Here is a 23,550-nt window from a genome sequence, read left to right as displayed (position 1 = left end):
ATGGGTCACCATACCAAGTGAATTTGGTCTTGTGGGTTGCCATACCAAAAAGGCAGGCAAGCACCGCTCTGCAGCACCTGGTACTGAGCACCTGTCAAAAAAGAGTAGCAGTGAAGTAATTGCATTGGCTTCCCTTTGCATCCTTGGTGAAGGCATGGATACTCACAGAGGGGCCGACTCCGGCACTTCCTGATTGTCCGAACTTTCTCTGCTACTGAGTGCTGCATAAGAGAGGAGGAGAGAGAGATGCTTCATTGTTCTAGGGCACCAGACCTTCAAATCTGCAGCTGGGAATCCCATTCTGCAAGAACCTTGATGTTACTGTAGCTAAGATCTAAAACAGAGAGCAGCAGTGTTGTGCAGTGGCTAGAGTGTTGGGACTAGGAGCTGGGAGACCAGAGTTCAGTTCCCCGCTCACTGGGTGACCTTGGGCCAGTCATTTTATCTCAGCCTAACCTACCTCGCAGGGTGGTTGTGAGGATGAAAGGGGAAGGGGAAGAACAATGTTCACATACCACCTTGAGCTAAACATAAATGTCATAAATAAACAAATGATCTGGCACTGCTTTACATTTTCCATCAATATTTACCAACTGTTCAGTAACACCACAGAAAAAATGCTAAATTTCACAGCCACAGAAACACCTAGTACGTGAGTTGGACAGGAGATAAAAATGGATGTGTCCGAAAGGTCCGTTATAAAAATGTAAGAAGAGCCTGCTAAGGAGGCTGATTAAAACTTCTGCTTGTTGAAAGTTGGGATTTAGGGGACTGGATAGCTCTGGGCCACTTTGCATGGCTAGCAAAACCAGAGTTATGCAGAATAATAAAGGTGGGAAAGCTGACTAGATTCTGCAAATTAAGAAAATGCACATCTTTTGCTCTGATTTGCAGAATTTATAAGGTCACAGAGTTTCGCTTTCCTGGATGAAATGTAAAACATAATATTCATGGAGTACACAGGATTAACTCTCAGCAGGGGAGAGTTAATATAATAAGGAAATTGCTTTTTTAAAATATACTGAAGGATATATAATTTCAATTATTCGTTTGCATTAATTGGCCTGTAGTTTCCAGTGTGAATAGGACAGGGATTTCAGTGAATGAAATAAATCACACTTTATTATTAATATTGTTAACTGCCTCAAAATTATACTGTGCTAGAGGTCAGCAATTAGAGGCCCAAAGGGCAGACCTGCCCCCCTGAATAGTAGCAGCAGAACTGCTGCCAACCCAAAAGCAGAGAGAGGAGAAAGAGGTGGTTCTGGGGGAAAAACCTGTTGGCAATCTACTTTTGAGGATGGATTATCCTTTCCTCAAAGCACAGCTGTTGTAAAATTAGTTGCTGACCAGAAAGCTTGGGTCTCTGCACAGTTATTGTTATATGCATAAGGGCCTTGAGAGACGAGGGCTTTTCAGCAGACTAAATAAAATGCCTTTATAGTTCTGTACCAGTAGAGGGAGCCTAACACCACTCTCTCCACTGGCAGAGGTTTTATGCTGATATTATTTTCCATCAAGCTATTTGAAATTGTGCCTGCTGGATATATTGCTCCCTTTGCCATCAGATTCCAAGGAGTAAATTTAATAAGTCTGACTTTTATGCTTTTTAAAAAAGAAGACACTCTTAACTTGTTGTTAAGAGTGGGGGAAGACGGGGAGAAACCTTTCAAACCTTTTAAAAGGTGGGGGAAGGTGAGAAAAACCAAGACACTCTCTTAGGCCTCACTCATTGCACCGCTTCAGGGGTACAGAAGATGTAGCCCTCCAGGTGTTTCCAGACTACAACACCCATGACTACTGGCCATGCTGCCTGGGGCTGATGGGAGTTGTAGTTCAACAACAGCTGCAGGGCCACAAGTTCCCTACCCCTGGTCCAGTGTGTGTGAAGAAAACCAAAAACATTTTAAATGGGGGGGGGGTACATGAACCACCTTTTACTTTTGTATTCTGAAGTCGATTCACTAAGTTGCCCTGATTTTCTACAACACCCAGGGGTTAAAGCAGTGATTTATTTTTTAAAACAACCTCTCCTGCAACGGGGTCCTCAGAAGCTAGTCAAGGGGTTCCTCAGTGGGGAGATCAGTGGACAAGCTTCGCTGAAAGACTGTCTCACTCACCTACCCCAAGCAATCCCTACAATGTGCAGAAGAGAACTGGATGGTGCTCTCAGAGTTCTTGAGGGAGGCGGGCGTGGAGATGCCTCACCACCAAATAAAGAAAACCAATTAATGCCAAAATGGGCTTCTAAGCTATTTATGAAGTACGAAAACCAGTTAGACGTGCATAATTAAAACACACAATAAAACAATCCCATTAAAACAACACATTAATTAAAGCAGGAGGCTCAGGTAAAGAGATCAAGAAAAAGGCCTATGTATAAACAGGCATCGTCTAAACCCCACCTGATCCCAGCCTTTTCTCCCTCTGCTGCTTCTCCTGCCAGGTGAAAGGCAGCACCTGGATTGCTGTAAAAAGACAGTGCTGTTGTGCGCTGCTTCTGACCTGTACAAATGGCTGCTTTCTGTAGAACTTTGCAACCAGCAAGTTTCTGCTCCCGGCAGCTGAGAGCATTATTCACGGAGGACAGCTAATGTTGTCATAGCTGATCTCCTTATAGAAATATGTAACTCGTCCCAAAGATCAGCCTCGCTACACAGGGACTGGAAAACCGGCCAATCCTTTTGAAAAACACATTGAGCAGGAATCTAGGAAATTACAGGCCTGCCAGCCTAATGTCTGCTCCAGGAAAACTGCTGGAAAGGATCATTAATGATGCATATCTACTTATCACAACTGTAAGAGAAGTTAGGAGAGGGAAAAGAGGACTGGATTTCCCCTGCAACAAATATGACTATTTATGGCTGGTAAAATATTGTTTTTCTCCTGAGAGATGCCTTTCTCAGTGCACACGCATATATATTGCTGGGATTAACTGGCCATGCTTCCATGTTTCAGCTGCTAAGATATACTGAGGAGGGTAGGTTTGGCTGTGATCCCTCCAGTACTGAAAAGAGCATAAGGGGTTTGCATACGCACAAAGTCAGGCTTCTATATTTCTGCATCACATATTTTACAGGTTGAGCCTTGGTACAGAAAATCAGGTTCCCAACTAAACTCCAGTGAAACCCTGATTTAAATGAAGTCTCACTTATGGCTATCAAATGCTGGGGATTAACCAGGAGTAGATACAGTCTGTTAACAGTCTAAAGGCACAAGTTTGGCTCAGTTAGTTGTTTGAAGACAGAATGCTGTGCTTAGGGGAATTACTGGGGTGCCACAGCCAAAGTAATTAAGTTCTTAACGATTCCCCAGCAAAAAGGATTCCTGGAAGCTCTCCAACACATATTTTGAACTACTGAGGACCTACAGTTTTATGATTTACACATCAGGTTTCTAGTTCTCATTGCTCAAGCTATCAGCAAAGCGCCTCTAGCACTCTAAGGATGGAGAGCTATTGCCTTGCATGACTCCCTTATTTCTTTTTTTTAATCCCTTATCCTCCTACATATCCTCTCCGCTCCTTCTTCCTAAATAATTCCTTGCTGCTTCTCCCGTATTCACTATCCAGATTCTTCCCCTTAGCAGAGAAACCCCACCTATTTAAAAACACACAGGGGAAAAACAGGTTCAAAGTAGACAAATTGTCACATTTTGTAAAATAAGCACTTTTGTAGAAATACCCTTGTTTGGAATACATTAATAATTATACGACTTTTTTTTTTAATTGGAGGATATGAATGTTCAGCACAGGAATAATTCTGTGTTCTGCACAGTATGGGGTTGAGAAGGAAATTAGAGCTCAGCTGACAGTGACGTAGCTTCATCCCTCTCCCCCCCTCATCCCCTCCTCCCTAGAGGCCAGGAAAATCTGGGCCAACTCCAGCATTGATCTCACATACCACACACACACACATGCACAGACGCACACTCATCTCTTGACAAGGAGAGCTGGAGGAGCTTCTGTGAAGCCATCGCCATGGCAACCTGACTGTCCCACTGGGCTAGAAACCATACAGAGGACCAACCAACCGCTAGTTAATCCCCACCACCACCACCACCACCGCCGTGGGGGGGAGGGAGATGGCAGTGGGGGTGGGGTGAGAGAGACCACCTGAGCGCTGTAGATCCTCACAAGGTCATGCTGCATTTGCCAAGCAGAGCTCAATGCTCAAGCCTGCCAGGCCGTCTCTCCTCTTTCCCAGATACGCAGCAGGGACAAAATTCAGGCTAAAGATCCTTTGCTGCCTCTCTTTAAAGCCACTCTGGGGGAGCAGTTTGAGAAGGAAAGGGGAGGAAAAGGGGCAACAGGAGGAGGAGGAGGAGGAGGAGGAGGGCCACAGTCTTCTACAAATCGCATCAGTTTCCCCTGAAGGATGGGGAGGGAGAGGAAGGCCTCCGGACACATAGCTAAAACACACGTGGCTCCTCCAGATTGATTTGGGGTCTTTTTTCTTTTTTTAAAAAAAATCTGCAACATGTCATTGGTGCAGCTACAATGCACAAGGGGTGCATTCGTCCTGGGCTGTCTGCAAATTGCTCCATTTCACAAGCAGCTCTGCATTGCTTCTCCAATGCCGTCACACGGAGGGGCGCTTCTGCACTATAAGCGTGGCAAAAGCAGAGCCAAACACAGAGCCTAGCAGGAAATCTGGCACTAACTCAAAACCAAAGGAGGTAGCATATAAATGCAACTGGAACCTAGGAAGCTGACTGGAACCTAGGAAGCCCTTCCTGTAGTATTTGCTGGGTACTGAACCTGGAACCTCTCTCTGTATGCAAGGCAAGGTGTTCTACGGAGAGACCATCTTTCCCTGCTACCATTAAAACAAGGGTGGGGAAAGCTTTCCAGTCTAAAGGCCACATTCCTCCATGGGCAACCATGCCAGTCGTGGTGGGTGGGGCTCCAAGGCTAAAGGGGGTGGAGCCACAGACGGAACTCTTAGCTTTGTAGAGTTGGCAACATTCCAGCTGTGCAAAAGCCAGAGGTTTCTGGTTTCTACGCAGACACACACACACACACACCTTCGTCTTGCCAAGCCAACAACGTTATCACAGCTCAAGGACTCGTGTCAGGAGGGCATGGGGCAGGGAAAGGGAGGGGTGTGGCCTTGGGGGAGAGGAGGGAGACTAGGGGAAACCCCCAGAGGTAAGGTAAAAAAGGCTAGGTGGGGGGTCAAATCTGACCCCTGAGCTTGAGGCCCGGGCAATATTATTGGCAGTATTATTCGACACTTTCACTAGGGAGATGAAAGCGTCTCTGCAAGACAGACAGACAATTCTTTACAGCACCTCCTATCTTCGATTGCCTTCAGTTTCTGTATCCCCCCCATATCTGAAAATAAACATCTGCAGCTGCCCTCAGGAGTGTCTCTGGGGACGAACGTCTCATTTCTGCAGCAGGTGGTCAGCCCTGTTCCTGCTTATTCCCGTCCAAAATTTCTGCAGTCGTTGCAGTGCTTTTAAAAACTGCCCGATCCTTTATCATATGGATAACTTCACAGCCTTCCACTTTAGGGTACAGATTTGTCTCATGCAACAGGTTGGAATAGATAGCTTTTGGATTCCTCCCGGTTCTCTGGTTATTATTCCCATTGTAGAGATTAAGTAATTGTGCTCGGCACTGAAGACAGAAGAACATGCAGGGGCAAAAGACTTGGGAGGGGAGGGATGTTCTTACCAGCTTCTCTACATTGACTAGTCCGTCCACCAAGGTTTTGCTAGCCTCATGCAAAAATGTCAGATCTGAGTGTTAGAAGGGGAAAAAAGAAGAGGAAAAGTTTATGAGAGGAGAGAGGAGGAGTGGTAGCCTGGCAACAGTTAAATTCTATTTTTTTAAAAGGTGCCTGGTTGTAACTATGGCCTGGAAGCGCTTCCCTCCAAGCCCAGGCACCCAGGATGGTTTGTGGCAATTAAATGATGAGAGAAAGGGGAACTCTGCACATGCTCTTATGACAGCGTCTGTATACAGTGTAGGGAGGGCTTATTAACTGCAAGGACTCATGTGACAGGGGAGGTGAAGTGTTTGAAACACACCGTGTGTGCACTTGCACACACTCACGATCCCATCCAGTGATAGCTGGTTAAAAACTCATCACAACACAAATCTATCTTTCCCATAGGAGTAAACAGAAAACATTCGTGTATAGGGAGGAAAGACAGCATGCACTCATGGTCACATCTGGCGTGTGAGTCAGACATGGTCACCCCTTTCATTGGCAATTGAGCCTGGCCCTATTTTGCATAGCCCCACCCTTTCTGGTTCAGGGTTCTCTTTCTTGGTCACACTTCAGTGTGACAGGACACTGCAAGCGAGCTTTTCCTACAGAGGTACATTATTTTTTCAAGTGCCCCTAGTTCAAATTAAGCCCCGACCAGGATAGCCAAGACAAAGCTTTCTACACACCCCAGTTCAAAAACAGCAACCCCCACTCCAGCGAGTGTGACTCACCTTTTAGGATGAGGGGCACGAAGGGGATAATGGGGGGCTTCATTCTCGAGAGGACTTCTCTGTAGCTTTTATGATTCCTGCAGGGGTCCTGCAAGGCGAAAGAGAGAGAGAAAGACGCTGTTGTTTCTCGGCTGGAGGAAGATACAGAAAAACAACTGCTGCCAAAGTACACCTGGGGCCACAATACCAAAAATTTAACACTGTTAAGTGCAGGTGCATCTAGAGATGGGACTTCTTAAAATATTATTTTTAAAATATGAAGAAAGTCTGGACTAGAAACAAAGGGCTTTAAAACAAAAGGAAGGTGAGAAAAGGAAATTGAGGGGGAAAGGAGAAGGGAATGGTGTCCAGGAAAATCTGGACGTGTGGCAACCCATGTCGGAAGTGTATATTTTGGTGAATTTCCATAAAAATAGCCCAAAACTTCAATTTGACACAGCTTTTGTGTCTGGATTTTCACTTTTTGAAATATGGAAACCCTAAGTTACATGACAGTGATCATTCATCCTGCATCCTTCCTCACTTGGTTGTGGGATATTTATAGGTCTCCCCGCTAATTATTGGTTCATCTCACACTTTTCAATGCATTTCTATGTCACTTTCCTAACAGCAAAAGTCTGTAATTTTTTTAAAAAAATGGATTTGTGGAACTTTTGGAACAGAGAACTTTAATCCACTTCAACTGCACAAACCTAAAGTTCTGGTCAACGCATGACTCCTTCCCACAAAACAGTGACAGTCAGGAGGCACCATAAGAGGAGAGATAAGGGTTTGCTTAAGGCTAGACAGAAAATAGTTAAAGCAGAGAATATTTAGAGTGCGGGCCTCTACTTTACTCCAGCTCTAAACAGAGGAAGTGCAAAAGGCTTACCGTTAAGTTCTCAAATTTCCGGAACAGGTTTTTAAATTTCCCTGGAAGCTTCTGGAAAAAAAACAAATGAAAAAACTCAGTTCAAAACAGTGACTCGATAGGTCTTGTTTATTTAGGTCTTATTTATTTATTACATTGATAATACTATCTTTTCCTCCAAGGAGCTAACAGGGGAACGCAACATCAGGGCAGGCCGTATGAAGGTCCTGAGCTGGACTAGCTGCAGTGCAGGCTTCAACTCTGTCCAAAATGCCAATTCCAGAATGGGACTGGAAAACCTGCATTCCATGGATCTGGATTTGAGGTAAATAACAAGTCTATGGCCTCAATGGTGCACAGTTATAATGCATACCTCCAAGGCTATATGAATAGGCCTGGTATTAAGAGCAGTCAGACGTGTATGTGATGGATTTACACGGAGGGTACAGCTATCAATGCCCACTGTAGTCATTGTGGCTATATACTGCCTTCGGTATTAGTCAAGGCACACTAGCAGCAGAGGGCTAATTCATACCGCACTGGCCACTGTGAAAGCAGGGTGCAGGACCAGATAGGCTTTTGGTCTGATCCTGCAAGGCTCATCTTAGGTTCTTATGGAAGACCTGTCTCCCGTTTGTCTCACGGTAACCTCGTTGCATATTTTGGGGAGTGGATGAACCAACCCGGGGAAATGTGCCAAACATGATTTGTCTCATGCAATGAGTCAGTCTAGGTGTTGGTGCTGAACTAACTCCGATGGGCAGCATGTCTGGGAGCGCACATGCAATGTGCAGCAACTTGCCCGACAGCAGGCACTGCCCTCTGCCCTCAAGGGTGTGGCAGGCTCAGTTTTGGGAAAAGGAAACCCAAGACTACCCAGCAACATAATCATCTGTAGGGGCACTGTCCTCCGTGTTATAGAAACCTCAACCAGAAGCCAGACATTTAGTGTCACTGGTCCCATGTTATGGAACACACTTCCAGTAGAGATGCGACAGGCACCCTCGCTTTTGACTTCCAAGCATCTCTTGAAGACTTTTCTTATGCCAACAGGCCTTTGCAGCTAACTTCTCTTTCTTCTTATTAGCCAGTCACTTTAATGATTATCTGTATTGTTTTGAATAGTTCCTTATGTTTTAAAGTTGCATATCATGATAATACTTTATGATACTGAGGTACGGAAATGCTTTTATAAGTAAATACGATTAAGTAAGCAATAAGCAAACATGAACATAATCCAGAAAAACCTAAGAACCGCCTTTGTGAATCAGATGGTTTTGATGACGTTTGATGATACCTTGGCTTAACATGCCAATATATGACAGAGCCCTTATGAATGGGTCTTTCACCTATATAGCCCCTTTGCGCCTCCCTCCCCTCCCTGCAAGTGAGCAATGACACCACAAACTCTTCCATTAACTACAGTTTCACATTTCACTGAAGCCTGAAAACAGCTTTGGAACAATCCAGGATATTAAATCTACTTCAAGCCATGGTTTAGGATCCTCCAAAGCTGCTGCTGCTGTTATTTGTTTATTTGCAATATTTATGTTTCACCCGTTAATGAAAGTTCACTGGGTGGCTCACAGAGTTTGGGCAAAACAGGAAGCTAAAATCAGTGGGGAAATTATTGATTTGTTTGCTGGCTCGTGTAAAAGGGAAGAGAGCAAAAGGGGATGCATGTATAGGCAAAAGCAATTGCCTGAGGGAGAAAATAGCATCCTGCCCCAGTTCTGTGTGCAGACGCCAACCAGACTGATAGCTGGATTATATTGCAACACTGGTGACGGGGCAGAGCCCTCCAGCACAGGGCAGAAGGCTCACTTTTACAGGGTGCAAGGCAGGCTGTGTGGCACACCTCACTGCTCCTGCCTACCCTCTACCCCCAGCAATTGCCTACAGACGCAGCCAGCTCACTCTGCCTAATGACAGGGCCGGCCCTGAGCCAAAAGCTCATTCACACCTCAACTTATTATGCTAAAATATGGTAATCCATCCTCTCCCACTGAGTCCAGTGTTGTACTTCTAACAGCAGCCTGCTAGCCTGATGCCTCTTGGAGCCCCCAACCAAGCACTGCAAACGACATTCCAAAATCACCTAGTATTCAGAAGCGTTTTGCCCCTATACCCGGAGCTCGTGTGACATTCATTTGTCACAGCTATCAGCCTCCAAGTGAACGCTTAAGCTCTTTTGAGTCTCATTGATTTTCATCAGAAAGCAGTTGCCTAACTCTCTCCGACAGAAATCAACGAGACTTAAAATGTTCTTAGATTTGGCTGGGGTTGCGCCCTCAAAGTGGCACGGTAAATACAGATATTATCCTACAAGCCATTTTAAGCGCTGGCTTTGGCGGTGCAACAGCTAAAGACCTAGCCAAACAAGAATATATTCACTTGACACCCAAGCTTAGAAAGCATATAATATGGTGACGGGGCCAATCCACCTGAGGTGAAGGAGAAAATTGTCCCTTCCCCATTCCATTCACAGAAGTTGATTGCAGCGGCTGCTGAATCTTACTTCCACGGGCTTGTCCACATTTGAGGCAATATAACACTTTGTGTTATAGAATTCACTCAGGGAGGCAGCGGTGGCCACCAATTTGGATAGCTTTAAAAGAGGATTCATGGAAGGTAACACTATCAGTGGCTACTAGCCTTGAAGGCTATGACCTGCCTCCACAGCTGGAGGCAGCAGTGCTTCTTGAATGCCCAGCTATGTTTAGCCAGTATCAGGACCATTTCCCACAGGGGAGGATCCTGTTGCTTCCAGAAGCCTGCCGGCTCCTTGTTTATCTCCCTCCTCAGGGATGATGACCCAGTTTGATGGCAAAGATTATGTGTGAATTCTTAGGGAGGAGCACAAGAAAGGAAAGGAGGGGAAAACCCTTTCATAAAAGTACGTGTACCCACAACTCCTGGCAAACAGGAAAGACGGCAATTGCAAAAGGGCTGGAAATACAGAGAGGAGGAAAGAGTGTGGGTGGATATTAAAGAGAAAGTGTTTGTTTGTGTGTGTGTGTGTGTGAGAGAGAGAGAGGGGGGGGGGTCTGGAAAACTGAACCCAACCCACACATACCAACCTGAGAGCTGTGAGTGTTGCCTTGCTATGATCCACCTTGGCTTCTGAGAATCTGTTCTTATTTTGGGTGTTAACATAAAGTGTTGCATTCATTCACTTTTAATTATTTTTTCTAAAGTATACACAAAAGCATAGCTGCTTCCACAACTAGATCCTTTTAGTGTCTCTGAAGCCTTGGTTTTCTTGCTGGTTCATCTCGAGTTCCCGGGTTCTGCAGAAGTGCTTTTGGTTCTCCAGCGTTTCTGCATTGTTTCTAAGCTGCTTATTATATTACACGTGTTTTACATTTGTTCATTGCCACAAGGGCCTACTCTTGGCTGAACTCGTAGGATAAAGGCTACAACAACCCCGCCCCAGCAGCGGCCAGTGGGGAGAGGGCAAACGACGCTGGGGTGGGGCAGGACGGTGATGAGGTTGAGGGCAGAGTAGGTACTGCCCTGACCTTACCAGGGCCTGGCCTCACCCCAACTCTGCCTAGGTAAGCTACAATGACAGCCGTGTCAAGCTCCACCCCACCAAATCAGCTGTTGCTGTTTTAAATAGCCAACGAACCAATGTGTAGATTTTGGGGTTTTGACTGCAGAAGAGGAACTGCTTAGTTGCAGAATCTGGATGGAGTTGGGCGGGATTACACATAGCCCTGCCACCCACCCACCCACCCCCACATACATATGTGAACAAATCAGGCTCCCTGGTTCTTCTTACCTCCCAGGTGAGACGCAAACGGCTGACAGGTGCGTTGTTGAGCCCTATAACCACGGCATAGAACGTCAACATGTCCTGGTTCTGTTTACATCTGTGGGGAGGGGGAAAAGGGGGCAGGTAAGAAGTCAGACACTGATAAAGCTCAAGCCTGCAATAGCCTCTCTGCTGGGATAACTATTGTAAGCTCTCTAGAACAGCAGCCACTTTGCTCCTACATTCAGCATCCATCACCTAGCATCCTCTGGACAGAAAGCAAGTGCAAATCAATAGTAACTGAATTATGGAGGGTGCCGGAGTGGTTCCCCTTAAGGAAACCCACAAGCCCCAACCCATAGCTCCCACCACCTGTAGCAAATGGGGGCCACTGCAAATAAATAAAAACCAGGAGGCCACAAGCTCTCTCTACAACCGAAGCACTTCTGATTCATAGTATTCAAGACCAGAAAGCCTAACCAAACCCGCTTCCAAGTACATGGCTCTGCTCAGCTCCTCACTCCAGCCTCCAGCCTTTCTGGCCTCCTTTCCCCACTCCTCAATGCAGAAAGCAAGCTGAGAAGGAAGCCGAAGCAATAATACAGCTGTCGTGGGCTGTTAGAGTCACTCTGGGTGATGGTGTCAAGGTTGTGACTTCACCAGCCACTAGCGCCCAGGGAGGCGGGAGGCAGCCTGAGCATGCAGGGGAAAGGCAGACAGGGATTCCCAGCAGCAGCTGAACACAACAAGACCAGAGCAAAGTTGGGAAGGCAGGGGAAAGCAGCAGCAATTTTGTCGTGTAAAGGCACAGACTTTGGGCATCTGCAGACATGAATATTTCAGGGTGAATTCACAGAATTGGAAGATGACCAAAAGCTGACTACATGGAACATGGAACCACATGGGAAGGTGGTCGCCTGTAGTCTCCGCTCACGAAACCCCACACTATCCCTTCCCTGCATCTGCAGACCATTGGCTTCACCGCCTCATGGTTTCTCCCCCATACTAAACTCTTAATCCACCCCCTTTCCCCAACATCTTCTTTCAGTCTCCCTTTCTCTTTCATCTTTCTTTCCTTCCTTTCGGTGGGAAAGAGTGACTAGGAAACAGCTAACCATAAAGGTTCATACATAACACAAAGCCACAGTCTGCTTAGCTGAGGTATGGCTTGTCCAAATGTTTGAAGTCAATCCAGCAGCTTGTATTTCTGGATACAAGCCATAATGTGAAGCCATGGTTTGTGGTTGGCTTACAAACCATGATGTCATTACCATGGTTTGGCATGTCTGACCCCTAACAAACTATGCTTAACTGTGGTTTGTTTGGCTACTTCCCCACCCCCACACCACACCCAATACACTAACCAAGCTACAGAGGCACAAGGCAAAAGCAACTGGGAAGCAAGCCAAGCTTTAGGGAAGCAAGGCATGGCTTGTTAGCTTATCTGTGAAATCTGTGGTTTGTTGAACAAGTTATGGGGAAGCAAACCATAGATTAGTGTTCTGTGCTAGTGCAGCCGAAGTGTTTTCAAAACACTTGGGACAGAGCAATAATCCTGCACTGGAATACAGTTAGAAGAAGAGTCTTGAGATTTATTTATTTATTAATCGCCAAATGCCACCATGCTCAGATCTCTGTTTGACAGGCACCACCCTGAGGAGGTACGGTACACTTTTAGCATGGCTGGGGCCATGTGCACTTTGTGTGAAGCAAACAAACATAAATTAAAATTCTAAATTCTACAACATGTAAAAATTACATAAATTAAGTACATTTGCACAACTTATTCTGCAATTCCCCTCTATTTTGCAGGGCACTGAAACCCCACCCCAATCTTCATCCAGTGAAATTCTCGTTCAGCTCAGTCTCCCACGGATTTCTGGCACTGCACTCTGGTAGTCTGACTCAGAATAAGAAAGCTCCTTATAGCCTCTTTGCAAACAATTGCACATCTTAATAAAACATTTCCTTCTCCATGGATTTATTTTCCTCAAAGGTTTCAGATTACAACTTTGCAAACCAAGCCTATGCAAATGAACTTTATGCTTCATTATCAATTCCAAACACAAATTTTGCCCAGCCCTAGTTATAAGCAGTTTGACAGACAAGGGACTTGAGTAATGCTGAGGCATTACTTTTCTGCAATCACCTGGAAACAGAATGAAAATGGAAGTTCAATGGGCTGCTTAATATAACAGGACAAAGCCAGACCCCCAGATCAATATATTTCTATACCATTTAGTCAGAAGTTAAATCCTGTTCAGCAAAAACACCCTACAGCTTTAATTAGAAGCTTCCTTTGTGCAGTTTCTGCTTCCAGTTTGCTTTCTCTTGAGTGCAGCCAAGCTATTACTGATTAATTCCCCTTAATCAATCCGTTCCTATGCATATCTGCTGATAAATAGGTTAATTACAGTCATATTTTCATGGTCATCATTTGCTTTGTTACAAAAGGTAAGAGAAGCTCAGGCATTAACCCACCCACATGAGGAACAGGACTGACTGTGGGGAAATGAAGGGGCAATTCACCAGTGTGCTCAGCAGGAAGCAGTGAGGCAAAGGAAGCTATTGCGTCCAGGTGCTAATCAAAGCAGGGGTGGCTAACCTTTTCAACCCAAGGATTGCACTGACAGCTCCCTAACTTTCTGAGGGCCATGTCCAAGTGGTGGGCACGGCTACCACACATACAGACACATGTACCACAAATGCCGAACATGCACAACACATCCTCCCCATATAGACACATCCACACTCACCACACAGACACAGTGGCCCTGAGAAAGCCGCCACTACTGCAGTTATGGTGGGTTGAGTGGCAGGTTCTGTAGCAAAGCTGAGAAAAGCCACCACCATGGCTGGCTGGTGGGAACACCCTGAAAGCAGGAAGGACCGCTCTGATCCTCTCCAGTGTTTCAGCAGCCTTTGGGAAACATCAGAGGAGATTGGAGTGCCTCTCCGCATTCCCAGAGCACTCCAACCTGCTCTCAATGTTGGCCGCTTGCTTACTCACTGCTGCTGCCAAAACCACCTCAGTCATTCGATGCCGCTGCCACTACCAAAACTACGGTGATGACTTGGAAGCAGTGGGTAGATGATTGTGGGTTCAGATAGCTCCAATTCTTCTGGGTAGGATTTGACACCTTTTTCTTGGTAGGGCTCCAATGCTTGGAGCAGCGGTGGAATAGGCAGGAATTTGGCAAGTGAATTTCCCCCCACTGTTGCCTCTCTGTGCCTGGAAATGCCCCCTGCGATGGCTCTCTGCCTATCATGCAGCCCTTTAGGATACAGGAGCCTCAGAAAGAAAAAGGGGTGGCAAACATAATTTGAAGGCTCCTTTGAAGGTAACTTATTCTACTGGTGTGTGGGGCACTTTTGCTCAATAAAACATGACCATCCATTCTTAGGGGAAAGATTTTAGCGTGTAAACCCAACTACATTTAGCCCAAATTACTGCACAGGCAGTGGCGGCCAGTGGTGGGATTGGTGAGGAGGAAGACAGTAGGCAGACTGGCAGTAGGCAGGCAGAGCCAACTAATTCTAGCGTTGTCCCCACCCTCCTCCCTGCTGAGTTCTACAAGGGCAACACTGGGACTAAGGAAGAAGCGGCCAAGCAGTGTCACCCACTGGACAGGTTCTAAGAAAGAAGGTAGGGAAGGCAGGGATTGGTTTAAAGCAGACTGAGGTTGATGACACAGTGCCCCTTTTGCCCTATCAGAACAGCCTCCACTTTGGACAGAACTGAAACTGGCACCCCATGCAAGTAAAGGCACACAATCTCAGAGAGGGGATTCAAATTAATACATGCTATGTAGCAGCCACTTAAGAGACTTCTCAAATTGTGTCTCTTACTGCATGGAGAGCCAGTTACATGTCCAAGCAGCGACAAAGCAAATTTCACCAAAACCATTGCAACCCTGTTTTCTCAGATTTTAGAGTAGCTGCAGGAACTCTGTTGGACAGAGGCGACTACTTTGTAAACTTGAGGCTGGGTGTGCGATGTGATTCTGTAGGAGTGCAGAAAAAGCGCAGCAGGTGCAGAATCTCAGCTTTCAGATTTAGTAAAGTTCCTAGCCCTTGTGATGCTGGAAAATGTGTGGACAAGCTCCTGCTCAAATCTCAGAAAGCCAAAGGTGCACCTGAGCAACATTTCTAACATGCAGAGCTTCTTACGCAACTCCGTAACTTAGTGACACCGCCGTTAATTGGGAAAACGGGGGGGGGGGGGATTTCAGAATGCATTGTGAGAAAGAAGAGAAGCTGTTCAGGTTGTGCAAAGTCTTCAAACAGTCGCCAAAGGCTTGATCTTTGCATGTCTCTACCCTGGCCCCAGACAGAAAAGGGTTAAGATGCAGCACTCACACGGCTGCCACCTTGATGAACTTCTTGAGCAGGTGGGCCCGCTTCCCCAGCGACTCGCACAGCAGCACCTCCGTGGCCACCCAGTGCTGAACTTCACTGCAGCGCTGCAGCAGCAGCTCTAGGTTGGCTGTCTCCCGCCGACCACGTTCCCCGTGGAACACGTAGTCCACGAATTCCAGCTACAAAGAAAGATGCCAGAGCAGAAGTTAATAGCCTGCGTGCCTGTAGCCCTCTCCTGGCCTGTAGTGAAGGGAAAGGATGCCTCACTCTACACAGCAGGGGTAGCCAATGTGGTTACCCCCCATATATATATATATATATATATATATATATATATATATATATATATATTTTACTGGGCTACAATTCACATCAGTTTCAGCCAGCACTGCCAGTAGTCAAAGGTGACAGGAATTGTAGTTCAGCACCACTGGGCAGGGGACACATTGAGTGTCCCTGCCTTACAGCCACAACACCAGCTATCCGGTTAAAAGGAGTGGCTTCATCCTTCAGTCCTCTTTATATATATCAAGGATGGAGAAGGGGCAGAGGAGTGATTACACAGAGGGAACATAAGAATAATAGAATTGAGGACCTAGTTCAGATTGAGATGATCAAACCATGTCTCTGGGCTTCACCACTTCAGAGGGGTGAGGGGCTCCCATGACTGAATGCTCCTTGGGATGGGGCAACGGTGGAATTCCCTCCACATAGAAAGCTAGCTGCCAAGGAGACACCTATCCCTTTCCCTGACATGCTAATTGTCTCCTGAATCGTGCACTTGAGGGCAAACCATGCGATTAATATCCCGTGCAGTTTGATCCTTCATCTGCGGCTGCTCTGAATGTGAAGGCACCACCCTATCAGGACAGGGACAGGGAACCCAGGGGCTGACAGCCTCTCTATCTGGCCCTTAGGACTCTTCCCCAAGCCACACCCATCACCAGCCTTGCTCTGCACTTTCCTTAAGTGCCTTTGCTCTTTTGCTGAACCAAGGTAAGGCTCACAACTGCTGCTCCACCCATTTTGGCCTCTGCCCTGCCCACCATTGTCATGTGACTGCCGCTCAAAGGTTGCCCATGAAGGAATGTGGCCCTCACGCTGAAACAAACTCTTCACCCCCTGAATTAGGGCATCCAGCCTGTAATATTGGCCCCTAACCTAGCTGCCAATCACTTCTGAAGGCCATGCACATCCTTCTTAAGTTGCAACATTTTCAGATTCCCAATCCAACTCCCTCACCCAGTTTCCTCCGTGCTCACCAGCTATGGGGCAAATTCATTTTTCTTACCTCATGGACACAGCGGAACAATTCCCAATGGAAGGCTGTGAGGTGATTCGCCACGTCCTCAGCTTCAACTCGATGGATCTCCGTGTCACCTGGCGACACCTGGATTTCCTCAGGGAGAGGGACCTGGGGGAAAGGCCAAGTTTGTGGAGAGCAGGGAGAGAGATTCCAATGTATGTGTTAGAACCAAGAAGAAAACCTGGGTGTTTTTAGAGCACAAGGGGTGGGGGTGGGGAGTCTTTCTGGCAACTGCAGCTCCCTGATCCCACAGAGGCACAGAAGCTCACAGTGGGGCAGGGGCTGGGAACCTTTTTCAGTGCAAGAAAGGCGATGTCGCCTACCAGATCCCACCAGGGTGATTGAGGGGACCTCCTTGTTCTGGAAAGTGAATGAGTTGATAACAAGGCTTTCAGGTTTTACTAGTGATGGTTTAGGACAGAGGAAGTGCAGATAAATAATCAAGCAGAGATTGGACACTTTCCCCCCTTTTCCTTGATAGGGTTCCTACTTCACACTGGCAATTTAATGGTAACACTTCTTTGCAGGGTTGTTTGCACTGCTAATTAGAATCTAAAGGCTGCATTTCAGCTGGCTGAAGGCCTTTCATTAAATCTCAATGTGTTCTACAAGCTGAATCTATGCAATTAGAAGTGCACGGCCCTGAGTTCAATGGCGCTTACTCTCAGGGTAATTATGCATAGGACCGTAGTCATGCCAACTGGCTGATCAGGGATGTCAACCCAGGTCTCCTCAGCCAAATTCCAACATACTATCAATACACCACCCTTTGCTAGCTAACAAGACCCCTCGACGGTTAAGTCCAGTCAAAGGCAACTATGGGGTTGCGGTGCTCATCTCACTTTCAGGCCAAGGGAGCTGGCATTTGTCCGCAGATAGCTTTCCGGGTCATGTTGCCAGCATGACTAAACCGCTTCTGGTGAAATGGAACACTGTGACAGAAACCAGAGTGTATGGAAACACCATTCACCTTCCCATGAAGTGGTACCTATTTATCTACTTGCACTGATGTGCTTTCGAACTACTAGGTTGGTAGGAGCTGGGACAGAGCAACAGAGCTCACCCCGTCGCAAGGATTCGAACCACCGACCTTCTGATCGGCAAGCTCAAGAGACTCAGTGGCTTTGACCAAAGTGCCACCTGCATCCCTAACATGCCCTATGGCTGTCAGCTGAGCCTGATAAATTGGGTATTACACAATATACTGCTATAGAAGCTGTCATGAAGAGCTCCTGCACATCAAAATTTACCTCTACACTACTGCTTACACCAAGAAACACAGCACCCGCATGAGAAAAAGTCCCTGCCAGCCAAGGGAGGAGCAGAGCAGAGGGGAAGAAAGGAGCTCACTCACCAGCGATGGGAAACTCTCCTTAGTGCAGGCAAAGAGATGGCTGTTTATCCCCAGGGTAGTGAAAACACACTCTTCATTGGGCTGTAGCACAGATTTCTCTGGCAAAAAGCAAGGAAAGAAAGAGTTCCTGAACAATCTGGAGCAACAGCAGGAACATATCTCAAAACAGAGGCGTATTATCATTTATATTGTGGAAATGTTATATATATATGCTTTCGTAGATTTTCACGGGTACAGGAATGCAGGTTTTGGTGTCCTCGGGTGTCTTCCCGTGTAAAAGTTGGGGTGTCTAGGCGACGTTTCGACGAGGTCTCACTCGTCATCTTCAATGAAGATGACGAGTGAGACCTCGTCGAAACGTCGCCTAGACACCCCAACTTTTACACGGGAAGACACCCGAGGACACCAAAACCTGCGTTATATATATATATATATATATATATATATATATATATATATATATATATATTTGCTTTCGTAGATTTTCACGGGTACAGGAATGCAGGTTTTGGTGTCCTCGGGTGTCTTCCCGTGTAAAAGTTGGGGTGTCTAGGCGACGTTTCGACGAGGTCTCACTCGTCATCTTCAGGCTGGTGCTTTCGGCTTCTTGTTACTGGAACAGAGCAGGATCTCAGTGTTTGAGTTCCTATAAATACTGTTGAGGGGGTGTGGTGTATAGCCTCCAATGTTCTGGGCAGAGAGGAAGTTCCCAGGCTAGTGTGCCTTTTCTTCTTTTGTTCCTTAATTACTTGAGGGATATCTTGAGTGATTTCTTGAGTGATATCCTGAGTACCACTTAGGTGGGTCATTAGGTGTGGATTAGTTGCTAAAGTCTTTGTGTCTTGACCTCTTGAACTTTGTGAAGAGTTTTTCTGAGAAGATGGCTGTACTGCACTTAGTTGTGCTCTGGCTTGGCTTCGTGTATAGGGGCGAGCTGTGGTTTTGTGGCCTGTGGCCCCTATACACGAAGCCAAGCCAGAGCACAACTAAGTGCAGTACAGCCATCTTCTCAGAAAAACTCTTCACAAAGTTCAAGAGGTCAAGACACAAAGACTTTAGCAACTAATCCACACCTAATGACCCACCTAAGTGGTACTCAGGATATCACTCAAGAAATCACTCAAGATATCCCTCAAGTAATTAAGGAACAAAAGAAGAAAAGGCACACTAGCCTGGGAACTTCCTCTCTGCCCAGAACATTGGAGGCTATACACCACACCCCCTCAACAGTATTTATAGGAACTCAAACACTGAGATCCTGCTCTGTTCCAGTAACAAGAAGCCGAAAGCACCAGCCTGAAGATGACGAGTGAGACCTCGTCGAAACGTCGCCTAGACACCCCAACTTTTACACGGGAAGACACCCGAGGACACCAAAACCTGCATATATATATATATATATATATGTTCAGGGTCTGGTAGGGTTTTTCCTCAAGTTCAAACTGGACAGGGATTCTTGCTCCCCCACACCCCAAAACACCCCTTCTGCTCTGGCATGTAGATCACTTCTTTGAAGCATATGGAAATAGGGCATTTGCTCACAGTGCAATGTGGCCAGGATTCTATTAGGGCAGAGGGTCAGAAACCCATGGCCCCTTCAGATATTGTTGGACTATAGCCACATTCACACATACATTTAAAAGCATTATACCGTTTTAAACAACCATAGCTCCTCCTTAAAAAATTTGGGAAGCTATAGGTTGTTAAGAATGCGGAGGGTTGTAAGGAGACCCGTATTCCCTTCCCAGAGCTACAATTCCCAGAATTCCCTGGGAAGAGGGACTGATTGTTAAAACCTTCTGGGAATTGTCACTCTGCCATTCTTGCCTTGTCCCCCACCCCAGCTCTCGGGAGTTACCTCCTGAGGACGCTACTGCCACCAGGATGAGAGCCTCCTCCCGGGTGGGCTGCTCATCCGAATACTGGAGCTTCTCAGTCACCGAGGCGAGGATGTCCTGCACGGAGGCCGAGAGGCGGCTCCGGATGGTGACGTATGAGTGGTCTGGCATGTAAACACGGCAGAAGACTAGAAAGAAACAGAGGCTGGAGGTTGGAATCCATAGCCAGCAAAGGACAGCCGTGGTGAACAAATACACTTAGGTTGGGAAAAACTAAAAATAACAATCATCCTGCAATAAGGAGGGGATTCGGCCTACTGTCGCTGTGGGATTCAATCCCCTCTGTCGACTCATCCTCATAACCTTGAGGGGCTTCCCAGAGGCTCTTCTCCAGCCCCCTCCTCTGAGGGACACTTGGAGGGTGATGTCAGAGGGAGCATTCCCAGCTGCGGCTCTTAGTCTGTGGAAGGCTCTCCCCAGTGAGGTCCGCCTGGTGCTTTAAGCACCAGGTAAAGGTCTACCTTTCACTCAAGCTTTTGAAGTGATTTTGTTCTATTATTTGTGTGCTGCCAAAGCTTTCTATGGTTGTAATTTGATGAGGAGGATTTATGGGTGGAATTGCAGAACCGTGTCTGCAGCTGCACTCATCAGCCCTTTTAAAGACAATCCAAGTGGGAACCCCAACACGACCGTCACCAACGCCCTCATCTCCTTTAATACTCACTTTCATCTGAGCCACGGAAAGCGACCCGTGTCTGGAGGCAGGAATCTATGCGCCGGAAATGCCTGAAAAGGGGTTTGACTTGCTTGCTGGGGGGATGGCTTTCTTCAGTCACCCTGCGGCCAAGAAGGCAAGATTTAGAAGCTAGAAAAGGGGCAAGCAACATGGGCCACAATGTGGAAAATTTTCAGAGGAGCAGGGCATCCGTGCCACTCTGTGAGGGGTTAAGGAGTCTGAATTTCTGAATGCAGTTTCTAAGGAGCATTCAGGGCAGAAGCAGGGAGCCAGGGGTCCTGCAGATGTGGCTTGACTCCCATCATCCCCAACCACTGGGCCATGCTGGCTAAGGCTGATAGGAGTTGGGAGTCCCACAACATATGAAGGGCCACGGGTTCCCCAATCATGATTTAGGGATTTCAGAGGCAGTTTGGCCAGGGAGACTGTTGTGAGAATAGGCTGCTGCTTGTAATAACCCACCATTAGACAGCTGGCCACTATTAGAAGAGTCTAAACATTTACCCCAAGAGTTGTCTCCTGGACCTGGAAAGCACAGGACAGGGCAAAAGGTAAATATGGAAAAACCCTAAGCCTTCTATGTTCTTATATACATCAGTACCATGTAAGGTATAAGTAAGTTGTTTGGGTTGCAAAGTAACAAGGATTGTGGTGACCTCAGCTTTATGAAAGCTTCGGCTATTCAGAACTAGGTATAGCATAGTGGTTAAGAGCATGGTCCTCCTTGATTTCTAGTTCCAAGGAGATGACCTCTTAGTTTGCAACCTTTGGGGAAGTTCATATCATCCCCTCTAAGCAAAGAAAGAAAGTGTGTAGGTGTGTGTGTCGCAGGACTGCACAGGAGGGATCTGGCCTGCACACCACCAAACACCATGTTCAAACGTTCTACTTGGGTGCCACTGTATGCATGTAGCTCCTCCATATGGAGAGGGATTGTGATTGCACGAGGAGAACAACTACTGACACAGAAGTTTGAATTCCTGGATTCCTGGGGCTTATTTAACCTGAGCTATCTTGTTGAAACTTTGCCCAGCAAATGCACAAATGAAAAACAGTGGTCTGCCCAGGAAGATGCGGTGACAGAGGAACATGGCAACTGTGGAAAGCGGCAAAGTTTGTGCAGGCGAACCTCCACAACAATTGTTTTGCCAAGATGTGGAGGAGGTTATATGAAACCCGTTCTTGTGAATGCAGTACCGGCAATATAATGCACTTAGGAAAAGCAGCCTGAGAGGTTTCCCCATGCAGGAGAAATTCTGCATTCCATATTCCAACTCCCCCTCTCCCCTTACTTGAGTTCAACTGTCTCCACAAGCTGATGAAGCTTCAAAATTTCATCTTCCAGTTTGTGATAGAGGGAGGAGTCCTTCATAATGAGCAGATACAGGTCCTAGGAGAAAAGAGAAAGTGGCCTGATCCATCATGCTCTGATATAAAAGGAAGGGGTATCTTCTATTTTGCCCCCCCTGGATCTATGGCTATTTGCCACCAAGTAAGGCAAAAGGACATTGGGGCAGGGGACTGTGGCTGGACTAATACTTTGCAATCTGTTGCTATTCTTCTTTTCTTAAAAAGTTTCTCGTTGTAATGAGAGTAGGGTTAGGGGTGTCATGGTGTACCTTGATAACTTTGCCTGCTTTCTCCTCCTCCTGCAAGATCCCCTTGTACGTCTCGAGGAAGTGAAGCAAAATAACCAAAACTGCTCGCTTTCGGTGCATGGCTTCGCCTTCCTTCCAACATGGCGGTGATGGGATTGTCGACGCTGTCATGAAGGTGACCACATGGAAGTCAAGGGAAAATATCGGGGCTGCAGCCACAGAAGGGAGTGGTTGGAAGAAAGGAGAACAGCCAAAGTGATGAGGTTTGGAATGGGGTGGGTTGATTCTGGGTCCAGATAGCAAGATGGCAAGTACAGATCACAGAAACTGCAAAGATCACTAACGGGCCAACAACCCCATTCTCCATTAATGGATATACCGTATTTTTCGCTCTATAAGACGCACCAGACCACAAGACACACCTAGTTTTTGGAGGAGGAAAACAAGAAAAAAAATATTCTGAATCTCAGAAGCCAGAACAGCAAGAGGGATCGCTGTGCAGTGAAAGCAGCGATCCCTCTTGCTGTTCTGGGTTCTGGGATAGCTGCACAGCCTGCATTTGCTCCATAAGACGCACACACATTCCCCCTTACTTTTTAGGAGGGAAAAAGTGAGTCTCATAGAGCAAAAAATACGGTAGTTTGCATATCCCTCAGCCATCCAGGAGGCTGTGGACTTTGGTATCTTTTGGTGCAGATTCAGAATATGGAGAATCTCGATTTATGTCAGTGGTGTGGTGGTTCACATTTCAAACGTGAACCGGGAGACCTGCGTTCAGATCTCCACCCAAGACATCCAGCTCACCACCTGACCCTGGGCCCAGTCACTTTCCATTAGCCTAACCTACCTCAGAGGGTTGTTGTGAGGAAAGACAAAAATGGGAACTAGCGCCATGTAAACTATCCGAAGAGAGAGAAATGCAAATGAAAGCAACAATGGCTGTCCCTGCAAGCTACGTAGCCTGAAAATCCCAGTTTATTTAAGTTCAACTGTCTCCACGAGGGGGGAAAAGAAAGCAAGTTTTGAGATTTTGTGGTTGCAGAGATGAGATGGGAAACAAACAAATAGGGGTAACTGAGATGGCTGATAAGAGTAGACAAAATGTCATGTACAATTCGCTCCTAAGGAAATGCAAAAAACCAGGGCTGATTTTTTAATGCAGTGTTATATGTTTGTGTGTATGTCATCACCAGAAACTCACAGAACCAGAGAAGGTCACATTCCGCACACCCACATCCACACCCCCTTCTGTCTATCAATACCAGAATTTGTGATGGTGGTGGGAGCTGTTAACAGGGAGG

At 46.6% G+C, this 23,550-nt stretch overlaps 1 protein-coding gene across 1 annotated transcript in view; it reads right to left on the bottom strand.

The window, feature by feature from the left end:
* RAPGEFL1 (Rap guanine nucleotide exchange factor like 1) overlaps nucleotides 1-23,550 on the bottom strand; it is a 53,129-nt gene that overhangs the window by 5,826 nt on the left and 23,753 nt on the right. Inside the window, exons 3-14 of the mRNA XM_081886286.1 lie at nucleotides 22,271-22,424; nucleotides 21,944-22,041; nucleotides 20,640-20,752; nucleotides 19,936-20,103; nucleotides 18,078-18,175; nucleotides 16,709-16,831; nucleotides 15,418-15,596; nucleotides 11,086-11,176; nucleotides 7,323-7,373; nucleotides 6,452-6,539; nucleotides 5,681-5,745; nucleotides 167-221 (exon numbers count right to left, since the gene is read on the bottom strand). Coding sequence (XP_081742412.1) covers nucleotides 167-221; nucleotides 5,681-5,745; nucleotides 6,452-6,539; nucleotides 7,323-7,373; nucleotides 11,086-11,176; nucleotides 15,418-15,596; nucleotides 16,709-16,831; nucleotides 18,078-18,175; nucleotides 19,936-20,103; nucleotides 20,640-20,752; nucleotides 21,944-22,041; nucleotides 22,271-22,424 — 1,283 coding nt within the window. The remainder of the gene's footprint in view (nucleotides 1-166; nucleotides 222-5,680; nucleotides 5,746-6,451; nucleotides 6,540-7,322; nucleotides 7,374-11,085; nucleotides 11,177-15,417; nucleotides 15,597-16,708; nucleotides 16,832-18,077; nucleotides 18,176-19,935; nucleotides 20,104-20,639; nucleotides 20,753-21,943; nucleotides 22,042-22,270; nucleotides 22,425-23,550) is intronic.

This window comes from Podarcis melisellensis (assembly GCF_964234715.1).
Source record: "Podarcis melisellensis genome assembly, chromosome: 13".
Taxonomy (NCBI): domain Eukaryota; kingdom Metazoa; phylum Chordata; class Lepidosauria; order Squamata; family Lacertidae; genus Podarcis; species Podarcis melisellensis.
This window is presented reverse-complemented; position numbering and strand designations above follow the sequence as displayed.